This window comes from Hippocampus guttulatus, chromosome 18, assembly GCF_054856545.1.
Source record: "Hippocampus guttulatus isolate MCC_2025c chromosome 18, RoL_Hgut_1.0, whole genome shotgun sequence".
Taxonomy (NCBI): domain Eukaryota; kingdom Metazoa; phylum Chordata; class Actinopteri; order Syngnathiformes; family Syngnathidae; genus Hippocampus; species Hippocampus guttulatus.
Genome location: NC_141278.1, coordinates 8,222,379 through 8,242,613, shown reverse-complemented (window position 1 = coordinate 8,242,613; position 20,235 = coordinate 8,222,379). Strand labels below are relative to the sequence as shown.

The 20,235-nt window shown below is 43.8% G+C and overlaps 1 protein-coding gene across 13 annotated transcripts in view; it reads right to left on the bottom strand.

Annotated features, from left to right (window-relative positions):
* Window positions 1-20,235, bottom strand: part of pleca (plectin a) — a 67,184-nt gene that overhangs the window by 40,071 nt on the left and 6,878 nt on the right. For 5 of the 13 annotated variants that reach the window (XM_086136188.1, XM_086136173.1, XM_086136172.1 and 2 more), the window contains exon 5: window positions 19,494-19,707. In XM_086136188.1, the coding sequence (XP_085992314.1) occupies window positions 19,494-19,707 (214 nt within the window). Of the gene's footprint in view, window positions 1-365; window positions 534-3,624; window positions 4,679-13,234; window positions 13,623-17,495; window positions 17,861-19,493; window positions 19,708-20,235 lie in introns of those variants that run through there. The other 8 variants (XM_086136177.1, XM_086136178.1, XM_086136185.1 and 5 more) reach the window with 6 other exon arrangements.

Below are 20,235 nucleotides of genomic sequence, written 5' to 3'. Positions count from 1 at the left end.
AGTAGGCGTTAGTTGTCATGTCAATGCGCCCAAAGACGCCCTTGGGCTGTACCGTCTGAGGAAGGAAGAATTGACACGCGTCAAAAACCAAAACCAGATGTCACCTTCCAGCCAGCATTCATGCAGTTAACTCCAACTGTCATTCCGCAGAAAACTAAGCAGAGGGAGGAGCAAGAGGGAGGCCAAATAGGGGGGGGGGGGGGGGGCGGTGACGCAGATGGGATACGAGAGCAGTGAGGACAGTGGCAAAGACAGAGGCGAGCGAGCGGGTGAGCATTCAATGGAAAAAGTTTCCGTCCTTGGACTTTAAAGCGCCCCCCCCCCCCACCACCACCACCCCCCATTGAAATAGGCACAGCCCTTACCTTGCTTCCTGCGCAACCTCCAGCGCCACGCCAGCAGCAAGGTGACCAGGTGGCCCGCCGCCACCAGCGAGGGGAACAAATTTCCATCGGGGATCGCCGGCATCGGGCCTGGCTTCGGAGTGTGGCGATCGCGGCGGCGGATTTGCCCACGCGTGGTGGGGGGCCGGGGAAGGGGGGGAGGTGGTGTGGGGTGACAGGTGAGGAGAGGAAGGAAGGAGTGGAGCGGAAGGGGTGGGGTCGGGGGGGGGGGCGGTTTTAGGGGTGTGGTGCCATCGGGGAGGTTTGCGAGCTGCAGCCAACTCCTCCAGTCGTTTTTACAAAGAGAGAGAAGTCGTAGCAGGAGCACACCTCCCTCCCCTCTCACTTACTCTGTCCCTCCCTCCCTCTCTCGCCTTTCACCCTCCCTCCTGCACTTAGTCCTGAATGATAGCGACAGATACTAACTTTTACAGTCGTGGCGGCTACTCGCTTCCTGCACCACTTCCCTCAGACATCCATCTTGAACATTCGCAAGCAAACAAAAATCCTCAACCCGTTCTTTAAAAAAAGGAGACGAGTCGGAGCAGGGGGATGAGTGCCTTTTGCGTACTCCCTTGCCTGCACCCGTGTACGCCGCTGCCACGAGCTGCTAAAAAAAAAAACGACTCCTGAAACTCCGCGTTGAACCCCAAGTTACATGGCAACAACATCTCAATGTGAGACTCCAACGCTAGTTTTACAAAGTAGAGATGAAAGTGACCTTTTCCTGTGCTCACTCCTGCTATTGCAGAAATCCAAGCAGCAAGGCAAAAAAAAATTTTTTTTTCTATATCTTGGCAAATAAATGAGGTTTTTTTTTAAACAAGAAAAGAGTGATAACTGAGCCGGAGTGAATTTTCCTCTGTACTCACTCCTCTGCCATTCCACCATGGCATCGAGACGCACGTCAACAACTTCAGAATTTCACATGATAAGCACGACGCCACCGCTTGTATTTCCAAATATATGAAATCAGTCACCACAGACCCCCCCCCCCCCCCCCGGTCAGAAGTTACCAAAATAAACAAGACTCCTGCGGGTGATTCGGCTGGCCTTGCTGGACAGACTCACTCACTGCAAATCTTTTAATCATAAATGCATACACATTTATAAACACACACACACACACGTATAGACCGATCAGGCCTGATAAGCAGGCAAACCAAGTTTCCCGCACTCCCTTTCCCTTGATCCCTTTTCCATCCTTTCTTCATTGAGCCCGAGTCATTTTTTTCCCTACCCTCCGCCCCCTTTTACGCCTCCATCCCACACTCCGAGACTCTATTCTGCGACTGTAAAGGCAAATTGCAACCTCATGCTACTGTACAATAGGACAGCAATCACACTCCAAAAATTCTTTGCAGCTCGTAAACTGACAGAAGCCAGAATGCTTTCCTCACCCCTATTTCAGCCCCTTTCACACTGTAAAATCCATATCAAACGGGAATGGCGGGGGCGGATTTCCCGGATTCCGAAGTAGCTGCAGAATCGCCATTTTGGCAGCAAGTCAGCTGGATAGAGACGTTCTGTCTGCAGTGTCAAACAATTCACTCCGGGCAAAAAGAAAAAAGGGGGCGTCGGCGCTGCTCTGATCGATCCGCGGAAGATGAAAAAAAAAAAAAAACACGGAGGGTGGAAGAGGATGATGATGCATGCTGTTGTGTCTCGAACAGGTGTGGCTTTCATCTCTAAGAAACTCGATGCCGAGAAGACGCTGTCACAATGCAAGCGCCTGACAGGCACGCACCAAAATAGTTGGACTTACAAACTTAGCGCTTAAGCATTCGGGCCAAGTGTTTGTCTTCATGTTGATAGTGGGGGTACGGTATTTAAGATCACTTTTAGAGGCATTGAGAAGACGATGTTTGGGCATTAAAAATAGAACAAATAATCAGCTGAGTGGATAAGCGGTGCTGCTGTGATGATTGACAAATGAAAGGACCAAAAAGGCAGCAAAGCCCTGGTGAAAATGCAAATCACGCTACAGTCACATCAAGTACATTATTGCGTTATTGCTCCTCATGACGTGAAATGATGCTGACTTGTTTAAAAAAAAAATATAGGAATAGATTGGAGGCCATTTTATTTTGTTTATGATAAACATTTTAAAGGTTTAGAGATTTTTTGTTGTCGTTGTTCGTTTTTAAAAGAAAATTCCATTTTAAGTTTTCCTCCACAAAAACGTCCAGTTTATTTTCTTGTTTAGGATAACAGAGAAAATAACCGCAAAAACTGACAGCTTGTCGGAAAAGGTTTTGCAAATATATATATTTTTTGCCTTGGATAAAAAAATAAATAAATAAACAATAAAGTCTATTTTGAACCCCAACATTTACAAAAACAATTCTTTGATGTAGATAAAAATAAAAAAATTTAAAAATTAAAAAAAATTATTCTCTTTGTTTTGGATAAGTATGGGAAAAAACAGAACTATTTTTTTAAAACAAGAAATATTTTTTGTTTCTCATTTAAAAAAGGGTTTGGATATTCTTAATTTTACACGAAAAGGAGGGAATCATTTCAAAGTTGTGAAATTTAATGCCAATTATAAAATGTTCTTTAGGATAAAAAAAATGTTGACATGTAACCCGCAAAATTTTAATTGCGTGTGTTAAGAGCTCAAAATGTGACTAATATTAATAATTCCTCCCCAAAAGTTCTGTTATGGCGGCACGGGCACCCGCAGCGGCTCCTCTCTCTACTGTGGTTGAGAGGAAAGACAAATTTCATCTGTGCTGTATGTTGCACATAGAGCACGTTTGACAATAAAGTTGACTTGAACTTGAACATTTGTGTCTTCTACTGTTTGGGGTGGCGAGGGGGGGGGGGGGGGATATCGCTTTGATTAAAAAAAATAAAGTAGAAAGGCCACACATGGTGCCAACGAGATGTATGTGGGTGTACCTAATCAAGTGACTCAAATATTCCATTTGACTCACATCAACACAAACTAGCCTTGAAGCGGAAAAGTTCTGTGCAGCTCTCCGAGCCATGTGAGCGGAACAGATCTGCAGCTCTGCCGCACCCCCCCCCCTCGCTTCTCCAAAAGGGAGGAGTCGGCGACCGCTCCCACATGTGCGACGACGCGCAGCATCCTGAAACCGTTCGTCGCCCAATGAACACACGTAAACACAACATAAGCAAGATGCTGTCACACCACACAGTGGCGTACATTTAAAAAAAATAAGAGCTTTAAAGTGGATTCTAACGGCAAAGTAAATACATAAATAAATAAACATACCACGAGGAGATCCGGGGCAAACGCAGCAGCACAAGTCCATTCTGCCTTCTTGCGCGCTTGCCGCTTTTCCACAAAATTCTCCTCCTCCTCAGACCTGACCTTGAAACATTGTGTCTTCTAATCACAACCCAATGGGAGGCGGAGGCGGACGGAGGGAGGGAGAGGGGGGCCGTGCTAGGGAAAATAAGCTGAGGGGGGAAAAAAAAAAAAAAAAAAAAAAAAAGAAGTGGAGGCTCGTCAGCCGGGGAAGCAAAAAGCAGACGGCCCTGAGCGCTGTGAGCTTAGTGGAAAGAGCATCTCATGCGTACTGCTTTTCCCTGGACGGTTTCCATGAGTTGCAGGAGGAAAAAAAATTGGACAAAGGGCGGAAAAGTGGTCTGACAAAGAGGCCTCTGTGAAAGTCGTTTAAAAAAAAAAAATTGCTGCGCCTCGCCCGCATGATGTGCCTCATTTTTTTTTCCTTCTAAAAGTGTGATGGCAATGTTCTGCACAGTAATGCTTCAGTCTGGACGCAAGCATTGATTAAAGCAACCTATGGGATACCGGGTCCTTAAAGCAAACAGCTTCAAAACCTTCATTTGTCGCCACGGCGACTACAAAACCCCCAATTTAGCGGTCTATGAGACGAGTGGGTTATCCAGCAGTGGTTCTCAAAGTTGGAGAAATACTTTGCTCGCCAAGTACTGCCGGAAAGACCAACATTAACTCATTCACTCCCAGTAAATGCATCTTTGACGTCCATAGCTGTAAATTATTAAAAATAAATAAAAATACAGTAGCTAGTAGGCCTAAGTGTTCTTCCAAAACCAGACAGGTTCTATTTAAAAAATATATACAGAGGTGCCTTGAGACATGAGGGACTCGACTTACAAGCTTTGAGATACAAGCCATCTTTCAGATTTTTTTTTTTTTTTTTTTTTTGCATGCAAAAATATCAGCACGAGAGCACGGCTGCGAACTCAAAAAATAACAAATAATGCTAACAACAATGCAAAACAGCATCGAAGGGCAAATGAATAGCGTGGGTGTCATGAGATTATAACTCTTGGCTGGCTTGCACCAAAAACGCTTCATTGAATCAAAAATTTGCTCTAATTAGAGATGAGTAAAAAACAAATTTAAAATGAGTTCATCCAGTTTTAAAATTAAACAGAGCTATGTTGCACCATTCAGAATTCATGTGTTTGATAAAACTCAGTTTCACTGAATTCAGAATCGCGATGATTGTGGATCCTGAAATTAAAATGAAAGAATTATACAATTAAATGAATAGGCTACACAACTGTCAGGCCCCGTGTCGAGTGTTTTCTTTCCCTCCCCCCTTCGATTAAACATTACAGCCCATATCTCACTGGGTGGCAGAGGTTTGCTTTGCGCAGTATGTGCGCACGTAGAGCATGTCAGGGTTCATTCGAGGTTGCAGAAAGTTTGCCAGATACGCAGTTTTTCTCGTCACCATAACATTTCCATTAAAAAAAAGATAACTCAGCTGCGCGATACAGAAATAAAAGAAAATAAGCAAAGCCTTAAAAAAAAAATCCGAAATGACTCACTACCGCCACCTGAGAACGAATGTGGTATTACACCAGCTACTACATCTATTATCCCCAAAACTTAAAACAGATCATGATCATTCTGAAGCTCAAATTTCTCCAAAGAAAGTCAACAATCTGCTTCCAAAATGAAGCATGGGATTTTTTTTTAAAGTGACGGTTTAGCCAACAACAGAGCAGGCCGCATCAGCTGCTGTCCACTAAAAAGCATTTGCGTGCTGACACCTTTTGGTAGAAAGACTGAACTGTCGCCACCTACCTTGACCGTTCTGAATCAAAAGCTCCATGAAGTCTCGGCTACAGATGGACTCCATTTTAAGGCTCTCTAGTCACGTCCCGACGCATCACACGGAGAAGACAGAAAAGCCAGCAGACGCCACAGCAGGCAGTCCGGCCAGAGAGACGCCGGGAGGGGGGCCACTTCTTGCCACATGTTGCGGCGGCTTCTTCACCCTCCCTAAGAGAGGCACTGGCTGGAAAACATGAGCCTGCCTGCCTGCGCCACACCAACATTTCCCATCTCCGGCCTGGTTACTTTTTTTATGTGCAAATTAGCCACACTTCATTTCTTTTCTTTTCTTTTTTTTTTTTAATTCCTGTTTATATCAAAAAGAAAATAAAACCGACCCTGATGCAATTTAAGTGCAGCAGAGGCCATCAGAAAAAAAACAACCTCAAAATGTGTACGATCAAGAATGTTAATCCTTCCGCTCGGTTGCGGGTCAAACTGACCCACGTTAACATTATTTAAAAATACAAAAATATGCTTAGCCTTGTTTTGTTCTTTTCGTGATATATTAAAAAAATATTTACATTTAATAAATAAATTGATCAAGAGGCTAAAAGGTCAGAGGGCAAAAATGTATTTTAAAAATAAGTTTGAAGATGTATTTTTATGGTTAAAAAATGCAGCAGATTTAAAAACATGATGCAAAAACACCCCCATTAATTTTTGTTAAAAAAATATACAGTATACTGTATATATATTAACCTGACCGTAACACAAGAGGGTAAAGGCAGGAATATATCTATATTTCATCTATGTTTTAAAAAATATTTTTGTGCTGACACAAGCAGCTGATTCAAAAATAGAAACAACATATTTTTATGGTTAAACAGGCAGCGGGTCACATTGATCAATAAACGTTTTTTGGCGTACCAAACAAAAGAACCATAACAAGAGGGTTCATGTATCCATATAAATAATAATCATGTTTGTACCATATAATAATAATAATAATAGTGTAGTGTTTAAAAAAAAATAGACAAATCCGGACAGTGGTTCTTCCCAACACGCAAACTATTTTTATCCATGGATATAAAACTTAATGGGACATCGAACAACATGAGCACGGTAGCTTTCCGCCTGCTTCTCATTTAGTCAGATTGAAAACGACAGGCTCATCACTTCAACGGTCAGAAAATCGTATTATCGGCTCCCACAAACGAGTCGAGATGACAATCCCGGACACAAATAAAATAATTAGCCCCGTAGCCAGGTCAACGAACTACCAGGACAACCAGGACTAAAGAAGAGCAGATTGGAGGAGGGTAGCAGGGGATCGCAGTTGTCAGCATCTGGAAGCTATACAGGACGCGATACCCAGCCGAAAGCGTTTAGGATCATAAATCTTCTGATGTGCGCATTGAATTACATCATTCAACATTTTAGAAATGGGAGCAGTCAACGCTGTTTACGTTCGATATGCTTAAGGATTGATGAGCTGTTGCAGGCTACAGCTCCGATTCACGCCCCCCCCACCCCCAAAAAAAAGTCAAGCTAAAATAAATTAAATTAATATAGAAGAAGTGAAGATAAAACATTTTGTGGTTGAGTTGTTTCTCTTTAAAAGTATGACAGGGATTCATTGTTTGACGAAGTATGTGTTGGGTTGCCAACTTATCCGTCCGCCGTGAAACTTGTGTGTGGCGTTTTCTTTTGGACCCGATGAAATATCACACAGAGCGTCGCACTCATTTCCTTCCCATTCACAAGAAGACAATTGTTCTTTCCGAGTCAAGCTTCTTTCGCGAGGAGGTTGACATGGAAAGAACGCGGCTTCGAGGAGGTACCGCGGTTGTTGGTGGGGCCAAAAATATACACGGGAGGTTTGGAACATATTTACAATTTTTTTTTTGGGGGTACTTCTCCCCCGTAATTTGCTGGTGGAACTGCGCCATCCTTTAATTTTCATGCGTGCAAACGCCACGCTGCATGCTGCTTTCTTTATACTAACAAAAATAAACAAATAAGTAAAGGAAACTTCCCATGTCTTTTTGGGGGCGTGGCTTCTTGACAATTTTTGTAGATCGACTCATGTTACACCAAATACCAAATGTTATGTTGCTAAGGGAAACTGCTTTGACCCTCAGTCCATTTCAAACTAAAATGGCCGAATTTGGATGTATTTTAGGCAATAGATTCTGGAGGTTTTTCTGTGGGTCTCTTCGTGAAAAACGAGTCTCCCGGGTTTCTTGTTGCGAAATGAAACGCAACCAAATGGACATTTGCGCATTGAAGAACACCGGAGAAATTTGGAGAGTTTTTGAGTATGGAAAAAAACCCGATAAATTGGGATAGTAAATCATCCACACATTCACCAATTTTGATACGCATCAATGCTGGGAAAATCCCCAAATGTGGGAGATCACAGGGATGTCTTATAACATCAAGGTCTGAGTTGTGCTTTTTGGATGGCAAGAGCAGACCTCTTGCTCTTCATAACCTCAGTCAGACGTCATATATCACAAAGTCAAAAGATTTATGCCATGGGAGTATGATGAAATATTTTTATATCTGACAGTATAATCATCAAGAGGTGGCGTCGGCCACTGAATCCAATTGCAGAAATGAGCGGCGAGGCTGCATTCCTGCTGGACTCTTACGGTGAGTGATTTAAGACGCGTGGTTGTCTTCCAAACTTTTAAAAACACAACCCAGCAGTTTCGCATTTGGGAACAGCCGGCGTGGGAACATCTGGGACTGAATTGTTGGGAGCATTCCAATAAGGATCACCTTTCACCCAACAAACAAGGAAGACAAACACGCAGAACATGACGAAAAGTAGTTGGTACAACTAAGCTTTGTGTGCCCAACTGTATGTTATCATAGATTAAGTGACTGTTTAAATATTTCAACAACCAGTGAGTAGGAGTAGCAAGTAAACCATTAAGTGCAATGGTTTGAGAAGTGAGCCCTGCGGCACTCAACACGCTTTGATTGATGCCCTGCGGAATAATCAGATTTCTTATGTATCTTATCAAAGATTAAATGATTCTGTTCAACATTTTAACAACGCCCAGAGTTTAAATTACAGTAAACCGAGTGCAAACCCCTGCGGGACGTCACGTGCACAACATGAAAGAAACAAGAAAGATGAGTATGTGAAGGAACATGAAAGAAGCTAACCGGTTAGTAATGGTATAAAATCTTAACCTGCATGCACGGCATGAAAGAAATACCGCAAATGTCAAGCAGCTTATTACTGCAGTATTCAGCTTATAAAGTTCCGATTACAACAAGCCGAGAAGTGAGCCCTGTGGGACTCCACATGCTTGGCTTTAGTTTCTTTAATGAATTATTTATGATCTTGACATCTGCTAACCATTTCACTGAGTTTATGCAACAATGCGGCATGGCTTGTTCTTCTGTTTGAATGACATCATGACAAACTTATGCGATGAAATCCAACTAAAAATAGTCAAAAATGGGTGAGAGGGACAAAACAGATGCAAGCAGAAATTTGCCCCCGAACTGCCTCAAGAAATTGGTCCAAAGGTGAGTGCACTCAAGTTTATGCGAGTGTGTGATAAACCGCCCATTGACATGTATTATCTAAAAATGCCGGTAACCATGGCGATGTGACCCTCCCCCAAAACATGAGTCAGTACAGTTGAGACAGAGGAGCTAACATTGTTTCTCGTGGCAACAGTTCCACTAAAAGAAAAACAACAACAAAAGACACACTTCCTGGTAGTGAGTGTGTCACAATGGGGAGGGGTGGGGAAGTTTGTTTATGCTACCGTAGGTCTACGTCATGCTAATTTATGCTACCCTCTGTAGAAAATAGTTATGTGATCCAGTGCAAACTACAACCCCAATAACTCAAACAGAGCAATGTTATCAACATAAAAGCAGATATTTAAAATATATACTGTATATATTTGGACCTCATTAAATCATGGTCTTTTTGTATTCGGAGGTTTTCAACTGAACGTCTTGCTCAGAGGGCTGTACAGATGTCATAAAACATCTTGCATCAATAATATTGTGGCTGGGTGGTTTTAAGAAGCTAAGTGCAGTCAGTGAGGATGCAAACCAGTGCGACGACGACGATGACAAAGCACACATTTAAGGCCCCAGATTAGCGTGACGCCCACACAAAGACCTGCCCCACCCTAGCCTGGATGCTACTTGTAGGAGTCAAGACTCAGGGGCTGTCTTCTGAACAAGATATAGTAATTCATGAATAACAATGGACTCCTTTCAGACTCTAGCCGTCTGCAGGCATTTGCACCGCCTCGAGGGGAAAAAAACAAAACGCTCCACTGTAGCATCCATCAGGAAATAGCACTTCAACTTCACAATGCTCCTAATTTTAATAAAATATTACACCAGTGCAAGAATCATCTTGCTTCATGAGAGGGTCCGGCCAAGAGCACCACCCAATGGCCACTCAAGGGAAATTCCTGACTTGAAAACGTGTGGTTCCAGCACAGGCCATTCAGTGCCAATTTACACAATTACACAGACAATGTTTTAAGGCAGGGGTGTCAAACTCATTTCTCGTTGTGGGCCGCATACGGCCTCGGTGGATGTCAAGTGGGCCAGACCACCATTAAAATTATACCGTACTCTACTATAAATAAACAAAATATCATGTCTTTCCTTTGTTTTGGTCTAAAAAAGCACAAGAACATTCGGAAAATGTTGAAATTGAATGAACATGTCTTTAAAAAACATTTCATGAAGCACCTTAGATTTCCTTAGACAAATGTCCAATTTACTTTATAAAACTTTAACAAGTAATTGGGATTGAAAAATATAGTCATGCATTTTAAGATTAAACAAGATTTATAAAGAAAGGAATTTTTAAACCATTTACACATGTACATAAAAAAATCTAAATTTAATTCCTGCCTACCTACACCTTACAAACTAAGGAGAGTGCTATTAAATGTGTAAAGGATAAAGTATTCACGTCCTTGATAGCGTCTGCTGTGTTGGGTCTGTCTCAGTGACAGACTGAGGCTGCTGTTGTCTTTTCCTCTGATCAAAACAGTGTGTCCCCCTAGAGGATATTCCACGAATTGCACTTTATTAAAAATATTCATTCCGTGTCTTTTATGCATTTTTTCACTTTTAAATTATCCTGCGGACCTGATCAAACCTCCTTGCGGGCCGGTACCGGCCCGCGGGCCGTATGTTTGACACCACTGCTCTAGATCAAATATATAAATATACTTTTGCTTGATATGGTCTGCATGCATCAGGGCCAAGTGATGACTATATGTACCCAATTGTGCTGAATAACAGATGAGATCAAACAATTCGAAATTTGTTGTAGCTGATTACTTTTAACTAATAAATGACATGCTCAAAAGCGTAGCATAAGACGCAATATCGCTTTTTATCTTGCTTATCTTGCTTCATGAGTGGTCATTGACAGCGGATGGTTTCCAGTGTTTTTTCAAGTGAGGGCTTGGTGCCAACAAAAATGAAAAGCTTCAGATCCACCATTGAGCTGTAATATGACATCACTTCCTGTCATCTTATCTGTTGGCTGAATATGTCCGGCTTCTCCCAAAGCAACAAGCCAAAAGACCCGGTTTTGACCCGCTAGCTTTATTAGCACTTTCACCATGAGTCTGTGTACACTACAAACTTACAACAGCTGACCTTGTGGAAGCCGACATAGTTAAAAAGTGTCGTCTTTAATGGTGAGCCGTGAGACTTTGCGGCCACGCTTTGCCCACCAAATCTAAAACGTTTCACAGTTAATCGACAGGCACTGAATCTTTAGTCTTTGCTATTTGCCAGGTCAAGACAGGATCAATCCCAAATAAGATGGGAATATTTGCAGTCAAGAATTGAGCCAGAGAGGACCGGAACACGAGGCTGTTTTGATCGCCGTGCAAGATCCATTCAGAAGAAGCTGTGAGTGTTGGATAAAAGCTTCTGAACTTGAGCGATTTTTTTTTTTTTTTTTTTTGGGGCAAACCCAATGAAGCAAGGGAGTTTTTGTCTCTGGATTCCAAGCACAACAGCCGCCCCCACACCCCCCCCCCCCCCCCCCCCCCCCGCCTTGGCCGAACCATTTTCACATCCCTCTTCAAAACAGCAATTCCTAAAAACAGCTTCAGACTGTCGTCATCTCAAAATCTCCATCGAAAGTCAAATTCATCCTGATCCAATACGAGCTGGTTGAAAAAAACTGATAATTGGATGTTAACATGTAGGTCAATAAGTTAGTGCATAGGTTTGTCATAGTTTTTTTTGAGTAAGTTAGCAAACAAGATATACAGTGTGTACATAAGTTAGACAGTCACTAGGAAGTTTGCATGGTAGTTAATGTAGTTAATAATTAGGTATGTAGTAAATTAGTAAACAGGTAAGCTGTGAGTTATTAGAATGTTAGTCAGTTCATGACCATCCATCCATTTTCCGATTCGCTTTATCCTCGCAAGGGTCGCGGGGAGTGCGAGAGCCTATCCCAGCCGTCTTCGGGCAATAGCCGGGGGACACCCTGAACCGGTCGCCAGCCAGTTGAAGGGCACACAGAGACAAACAACCATCCACGATCCATTGGACAATTTGGAGTGTTCAATCAGCCTGCCGTGCATTTTGGAATGTGGGAGGAAACTGGAGTACCCGAAGAAAACCCACACAGGCCCGGGGAGAACATGCAAACTCCACGCAGGGAGGCCGGAGCAGGAATCGAACCCACGACCTGCGCACTGTGAGGTCACCGAGCCGCCCAGTTCATTACCAGTAAGTTAATAAGCAACTAATCTTGTACGCGAGTAGACAGTTAAGTACATAGTAAGCAAGTCAGTGAGTTAGTTAAGTCAGTTATCCAAGTATCCACTTAGTTATCTAGTAGATTAGGTAATAAATTGCATAATGAGTAGACCATCTTTTTAGTAGGTTAGTTAATAAGTAAGACTAATCAGCAAGTTCGTAAGTTAATTCTTTAGTGTGTTTGTCCGGTCGTAAATTTGGTAAGAAGTGAGTACGACGGGGATCTACTTAGTTACTGTATGTAATACAAAGGCTGGTTGAGGCGGAAGTGCCTTGGTTAGCAAGTTAGTTATCGTGTCAATAACTTTAATTATGAAGTAAGTTAGATCATAAGCTACTCAGTAAGCGAGTTATATTGTTAGCATGTTCGTAATTCAGTTATCTGTTAGTTAGCAAGTCAGTGATTAGGTTACTTAGTAAAGTTAGAGTAGGTAAGTTGACACAGATCTGGTTAAAGACAAAAACAGAGGGATTTATTTCCACTTTTGCTCAGTTACAGTCCACTTGCATTGGGGCTGAATTAGGGCATTGGCCTAGCAGATTCAGCAGATGGCGCTGGAATTTAAAAAAGAGAAGAGAAGAAGAGAGCCTGCCAAAATCGGAGCTGACAAGCACTTTGTAATGCTCGTCACCTGCCTAACATCAATGACGTTTAAGGTTGCAGCTAATGTATGTTTTTCCGGTGCTGCGAGTCACATCGATTCAAAGAGAAGGCAGGCGAGCGGCAGCTCCTGATTGGACTCGTCATGATGTCACACATCTTAGACACAGTCACGCCCCTTAAAGGCAACTTAACACGCGCTTCAAAAACATCGAGTCTAGTCCACATGCCTCCACAAACTTGTTGCCACGGCGATGCTGCATTGCAGCTCCGCTTTGCCGCATGCATGCAGTTGCCCCCTCACCTCCCCCCGCTCGCGGCCCCCCCACAAAAGGCAACAAAAGCTACGGAATGATCCTCATTCCTCAACTTCTTATTGCCAGCCTCTGATGCATTGTGAGCGAACTAGCTAATGACGCTAACAGGGCCAAGTACCTTTAAGAGAGCTGATCTCTTGCTGGATTGACCTGGCCGGATCCATGCTCGCTGACTCCCAAACGTCCAACTTAAGGATGGAATAGTCTCAAAACTGCAAACGACCAGCCTATCCACTGCCTCTCTCTCTCTCTCTCTCTCTTGCTGGCTCGCTCAATGAGTTGGCAGCTTTCGTGTTTTTGTCCCCTCCTGCCTTGCACAAAAACCCTTTCATTGGGGGATGTGGGAAAAAGAAATAGCGCAACTCCTCTTGCCCCACCCTGATGGTGCATCCTCCTCCTACTCCTCCTTAACAGGAAGGTGCCAGGACAATCGAGGTGAATTTGCTCTAAGTGACGAAATGCTACGATTGATACAAAAATGGGTTTGCCACCCAGATGGTGACTCAGCATGACTTGCCCGCAGTGAAATAAGTAAATAAGCAGGTAATCTGTGCATCCAACAACATCGCGGGTCTGTTTCGGATTTCACTTGAACCCTTTCAGGGACAGCAGTTACGACAGTGGACAGCTTGTCATGTTATCAGGTGGGTGGATGGAAGGCTTAAATCTGTTGTCTGTCCGTTGCTTAGGAGAAAGATTGGTAAAATGACAAATAAATCATCTCTAGCACTCTACACGTTAAGGGATATGGATTTTTTTTTAATCGGCTGATTACTATTACTCTGCCTCATTCCAGAATTAGCCTAAAAAAATTATATATATCTCGGTCAGGCCCAATTAACTCAGTTGACATCATCATTCTGTAAACTTTCACCTGTGTGATGAGTCAGCATTTTAAAAAGGCGGATACGTTTGGGGAAACTTTCAGTTCTGTGTCACCTAACGGGATTAGTCAAATAGCTTCGACGGTCACATGATGGCCGTCATGCTGCCTCCACTTGGTCAGCGCAATGGTTTGTGAGTAGTTGGGATCAAAGTCCTCGCAGCTGCGTTCGATTTTATGGCATGAATACCGGACATTTTTCACAAGTTAGCCAATCGGAGAGAATTATGATGGAGTGGTAAATTTGAACCGGAATTCTCCAAAACAAAAGATGAGTCACCTGGAGTTTTTTTTTTCCCCCACCTACTCCCCTCTAACAGGAACCTGCTGAATTCAACAGCAAGACTGAGAACTTGTTCATTTTCAACAACGACCGCTTTCAACCCTTGGTTTACAACTTCCAGGTTGCAATTTTTGGCATTGCAAATTTAAATTTGTATGCTGATGAAACTGTAATCAAAAAAATACAATTAATAAAATGATGTTGGATTTTTTGGGGGGGGTCTTTTTTTTTCATCACGTAGATGTTAGTTGGCCACATTACCTGGGCACATGTTTTTTTGCTATTCGTCACTCTTCCCGTTTGTAAAAACGACTTCATGATATCTCTCAACTCTAATGCAATTAAAACTTCTTGTCAAACCAGGTTTAATCTGGCTCTGATCCAGAATAGGCAAACATAATTTAGAGGCCCTGTAAAGTACATTCCGAGATTTATTTTGAAATATATTATTAACCTTGTTTGCAGATAATTGCTGAAAACATTCAGAAAATGCGGCGATATGGCATGAAACCGTTTTTCACCTTTTCGGTTTCCCCGAATGTTTTTTGGCCGCTTTAGAATGCCTCGTTGTCTGCCATAAGTGTGTGCGCATATAGGAGAGAAGGCGAAAGAGCAAAGGGCGGGGGGGGGGGGGGCATAAGTCAGATGTGACCGCTAGCATGTGGGCTTTAAGCTAGCTAGCATGGTTTCTTTTGAGCGCCTTGTGGTCTTGGGATGAAAAAGCTCTGCGTAGGCCTGAGAAATAAAATATTAGCATAGTAGAAGTTGCTGAGTGACTAATTCCACAGATGGGGGGGGGGGGGGGGGAAGCCTTGGGAGAGGTTAGCGCTCATTAAACGTGGTTGACTTGGTTGAAATGAGTCGTTAGCTGACAAAGCAAAGTCTATTCGTTGGCAGCTTTTCTTTCAGGCGGCGCTGGACGCGAAAACGGCGGCTGAGGGCGAGCACGTACGGTCTGACGGCTGACATTCCGCGCGTGAGTCGGGCTCGCTGTGGCGTGCCTGAACCCGCTCGGAGTTAGCACTATTGTTGGAGGGATGAGCAGGCGGCAGACACTCAGTCATGTTTACCGATGACATCAGAAGATATTGGTGAAGCAACATGTGGCTTATAATGCAAGGTTAACACTCTGTTCCGAGTACAACAACAGCCACGTGTGGTCTCACTGCATTTAGTGAGAAGAAATTGTCCAAAAGTGGACTTTGAGAGTAAAAGTGGACTTGACCTTTCTGCAGCTTCCACTCCTGTGTCTGTTTTTAGGAACGGGTGTTGGGGGTATTGCATAATTAATGTCAGCTGTTGCTAAATCTCAAGCTTGGGATTGGAGGAGAAAGAAACTAAATCTCTTGCCCGACGGTCCTCTTATCCCAGATCCATTTTAAACAACACTTACTACTCCAGTTCCGAGCCTCGCTCACTTTGCACTTGACCAAGGATGTGTCACTGACTGCAAAGTTTCAAACGCATCCCCTTGCTTCTGCCCAAATACATTTTTTCGGGTTCTTCTGTCCCTCTAGGCTTGAGATAACTTGGATGAATTATTTCCTGCATGTTTCGTACCTTGGTACTTCCAAAACTTTGAAGAAGAATACGGTTCACACACTAGAATGTTTTAACGCCTGCTCAACAGTGAAAAGTAATTTTGGCCCGCTGCCGCCAAGTCTCGCATGAGGTTGAGAAAGTTGTGTTCAGATCCAAACTGGCACCTCGGTGTGAACATAAGTGAAGATAATTTACAAGCAGGACCTCTGTCAACGGAGGTCACATCAGCGCCCACCCCATGAAGCCTGCCCTACACCCGCCCCCATCAAAATTATATATACAGTATATATGTATATACATATACATACATATACAATATTTTATTTATTTATCAAGTCCATGCATCACGATCAGTCCAACGGCAGTTGTTCTGCTCCTTCCGGTGCATGAACCTTGGCCACCAAGAGACATACCAAATTTGGTGACCAAAAACCATTGCAACTACACTGTTTTAACATTAGTAATGTTTGCATAGAGGATAAAGAATATATGCCTGTCAGTAGTGTTATATTGGCCACATATTGCCGTATCAGTTGTTGAAAGGTTTATAATTATAGATGCTAGTTTGCTTCGACCACCTATGGGGTTTGGCATTGTGTGTTGAGATTAAGCTCACGGTAAAAAAAAAAGGAAATGTGTTTCGGTTGAAAACAGTGTTAAATCTTCTTGATTTGATGTTTACTTAAATGATACTTTTCAGCTGGGAGTGGCCACAAGAAATGCAGGAGAAGCCTGTGCGTGTGTGTGTTACTATTTTTGAGTTGCATGAAAGTGATCTGAGGGAAGTACGGTATTAACGGAGGCTGGGTATACACACACACACACACACACACACGTTCCCAAAACAAACTCGTCAGACGCCACCGCTTTAGATTTCGACGTGAGCTTTCCTGTCATTTGCGCACACACACACACACACACACACACACACACAAGGGAGCGTATTCCAAAGTGTGTATTTCGGGTGCCTAAGAAGGTGGGGGGGAGGCACATTGCATGCTGGGATGTATTTAGACCGCCACGTCTAAATGCAGTGCAAACAAGGAGGCTCTGTTTGCTTTGCGCTTTCAAAATAAAACATCTGAAAAGCAATGTCTTTTTATTGGTGTGGGTTTGTGTATAACATTTATATTATAGTGTTTGATTGCATTTTACTGTGAAAGCATTTCCACTTCCTGTTTTCCAAGCAAAGTGACAGTTAAGACTCCACTCTCTTGACACATGGGCTCACATTTTCTGATATAGTCAGCCTGTCCAATCCGAATTAAAAAAAGATGCCAATTGCATTTTACTGTGAAAGCATTCCATTTCCTGCCTCCCGAGTAAGTCAACGTCGGAGCCATTAGTGGTCCGCTTGCTTGCAACGTGGGCTCGGCGCGCGGGCTTGCATGTGCTCTCATTGGCAGCTCATCTCACCCCTGATAAAAAAAAAAAGTGTCAGAATGTATTTTAATATTGGCATCTCGTGTTTTTCTGGATCTTTCTGTTCCTCCAGCAAATCACTGCGGTACCGATAGGTTGGCACAAGGGTTTGACACATGGGCTCACGTTCTAACGCAGGCAGCTCATCTGGTCCTAATAAAAGTGTCTGATCGCATTCCACTTCCTGTTTCCACAGCAAAGCGGCATTCCCCTCCCTTGCCACAACAGGCTGAGCGGAGCAAGCGTTACCTTTATACTTCTCCCTCACGTTCTCGTAGGCCTGCATGTAATCCTGTTCCTCGGGCAAACGCTGGCCCGGGGTGAGCACGGCGGGCTGGGCCCGGCCCCACTCCACAGGACGCATGCTCTCCTTGACGCTGGCCACCGCCTCGCTTGCACTTGCGCTCATCTTGGGTCGAAACAAAAGGAAAAGTAGCACACAAAGCCTTCCCTGCCCCTGCCAGCCTGTCCTGCCCGTCTGCGTGGCCCAAGACTCAGCCTGGACTGTGTGTCCACCCCCCAGACACACACCTCAACACAGACATATGTCATGACATGCCTGACCCTCCTCTTAAAGGCACAGACCGTGTGCTTATGGGGGCCGGGGGAGATGCCACGCATCTGCTGCAAAGCACAAATGATATCAGAGGTCATTTGGGGTCTTTCTACCGCCACAAGAGTTGAAGACTCAATTCGGCCCTGAACAAACGCACCTGGTTTCTGGGAGCCGATGGAGAGGCTTGTTATGAACATGTTGTGTTAAGGCCCGTTTTCATTGGTTGCTTGGCTAGAAAAAAAATAAAATAAATCACTATGCCAGACTTAAAACCCTAACTGGGCCTTGAAACACGACATAGCTTGAAACACGAACTGGAAGGTTTAAGCCACAGCTGAAACGCTAACCTTGGCTTGGAACCCAAACTTGAATTCCAGACCCCCGGGCTAGAAGCCCTAAACTTGATAACTCTGCCGTCAAACCCAACTTTGAAAGCTGAGAGGATATTTTTAACAGGACATGGCGGAAAGCACCAAGAACATCATTCCAGTGAGTTTAAAATGCGCCAATCGTTAAGGCAGAGCAACGTGTTCATCGGCAGACAGCGACGACATACAGCCGCGCCCATTATCATTTGATATTTATCACGCATTTGGTTTATAAAAAGTGAACACGTGCCTTCTTGGATCCTTTGGCTGCCTCTCAACAAGCTGGACAACAAATGTTCCTCTCGCCGTGAGTGCTGACGTCAAATCTCAACTCCTTCCTTGTGCGCGTGCAAGATGTCGCATGTCGCTCACGCGAGCAACCGCATCTTGGATCACGACAAAGGCGCACTCGATCAGTGGCGTTTGTGCAAAGGGGCCGCACTTCATTTTTCAAACGAGCAGGTCATTTCGTAAATGAGGTTGAAATCAAATGTAAAACGTAGGGCATGTTTTTTTTAAACATTTGAATCCATATTATCCATCCATTTTTCGAACCGCTCGATCCTCACTAGGGTCGCGGGGGGGGTGCCGGAGAAAACCCACGCAGGCCCGGGGAGAACATGCAAACTCCACACAGGGAGGCCGGAGCCGGAATTGAACCCGGTACCTCTGCACTGTGAAGCCGACGTGCTAACCACTGGACTACCGGGCCGCCCTGAATCCATATTAATTGAACTATATTTAATTGCAGAGTAAACATTTGATGAATTTGGAATTTTACACAAAATCCATACTCATTCTAACAGTATTATCATAAACATTTTAATTTTACTCATAGTTTCCTACAATGGTTTCATCATAAAACGATCATTCAAATTGGATTGAATAAAAAATAAACGTCATTATTTTACAAATTAACAATATATTCATGAATTATTTAATGAGATGAATGTATTAAAAATTGAGCTTTTTAAATGATTCCCCCCCCCCCAAAAAAAATGATAGGACTCTTGATGAATGTTTGGTGGGTCCACTTTGCCCTTCACTATCTTGTGTATCCGTATGACATTACACTGCAGGACCCCACCCTGAGTAATCAATATCGAGGGGGTCTTATTTCATACCACATGTCCGCTTGTAAATCGATAAGCGCAGACACTCACTGACCACTTCATTAGGTACACACAGTCTGGTGAGAAGTCAATACAAAAGCGTCGCTGTGCAATGCGGCCATCCAAAATGAGATACTGTCCCTAATATTTGGAACCTGTACCTAATGAAGTGGGCAGTGGGTGTGCGTCCAAAAAAAAAAAAAGATGGTACCTGCGATGCGGATGACGGCGCGCTCGGCCGGGTCCAGCACATCGCCCGAGGCCGACTTGGAACGCTTGATGCGATGATGCTTGGGCAGGTTCCAGGGGAGCGTGTCCCCCGGGGAAGGCGAGCCCCCCAGGGGGTACACGTCGGCGGTGCTCTCATCCGACGCCGCCCGGACCAAGGGCCTCTTTTTGGGCTGGTCCTGCACCTCCTCTATGGCCTGCGGGCAGAGATGCAGAATTACTACAGAACCTCACAACATGCAGTGGATATAAAAAGTCTACACACCCTTGTTCAAAAGCCTATTAGAAGGATTTTAACCCTTTCATGCACCCTGTAACCCAGCGGTCCCCAAACTTTTTCGTACCACGGACCGGTTTCATGTCAGACAATATTTTCGGGGAGCGGCTTTGAAGGTGTGACAGATAAATACAACAAAATAAGATAATATGACCTGCATGAAAACTATGGTATTTTCAAAACATAATAATAAACATGAATCATGACAAAAGGAACGTCCTATCTGGCCGCAACACTCTCTGCTCGCGATGGTAACGTTTAAACCTGCCTTCAAAATAAGATGCTTATTAAGGGCTTGAGGCGTGGGAATCTCCCTTTGAGATAAATCCGTATTTTAAGTAGGACTCCGGGTATTGTCAATTAAATGTAGCTTTCTTTTTCTTGGAAGCCGTAGGCTCCTCTTCTCTAATCTGGCTGGGCCTTTTCCCCTTCCCAAAGACACTTTCCA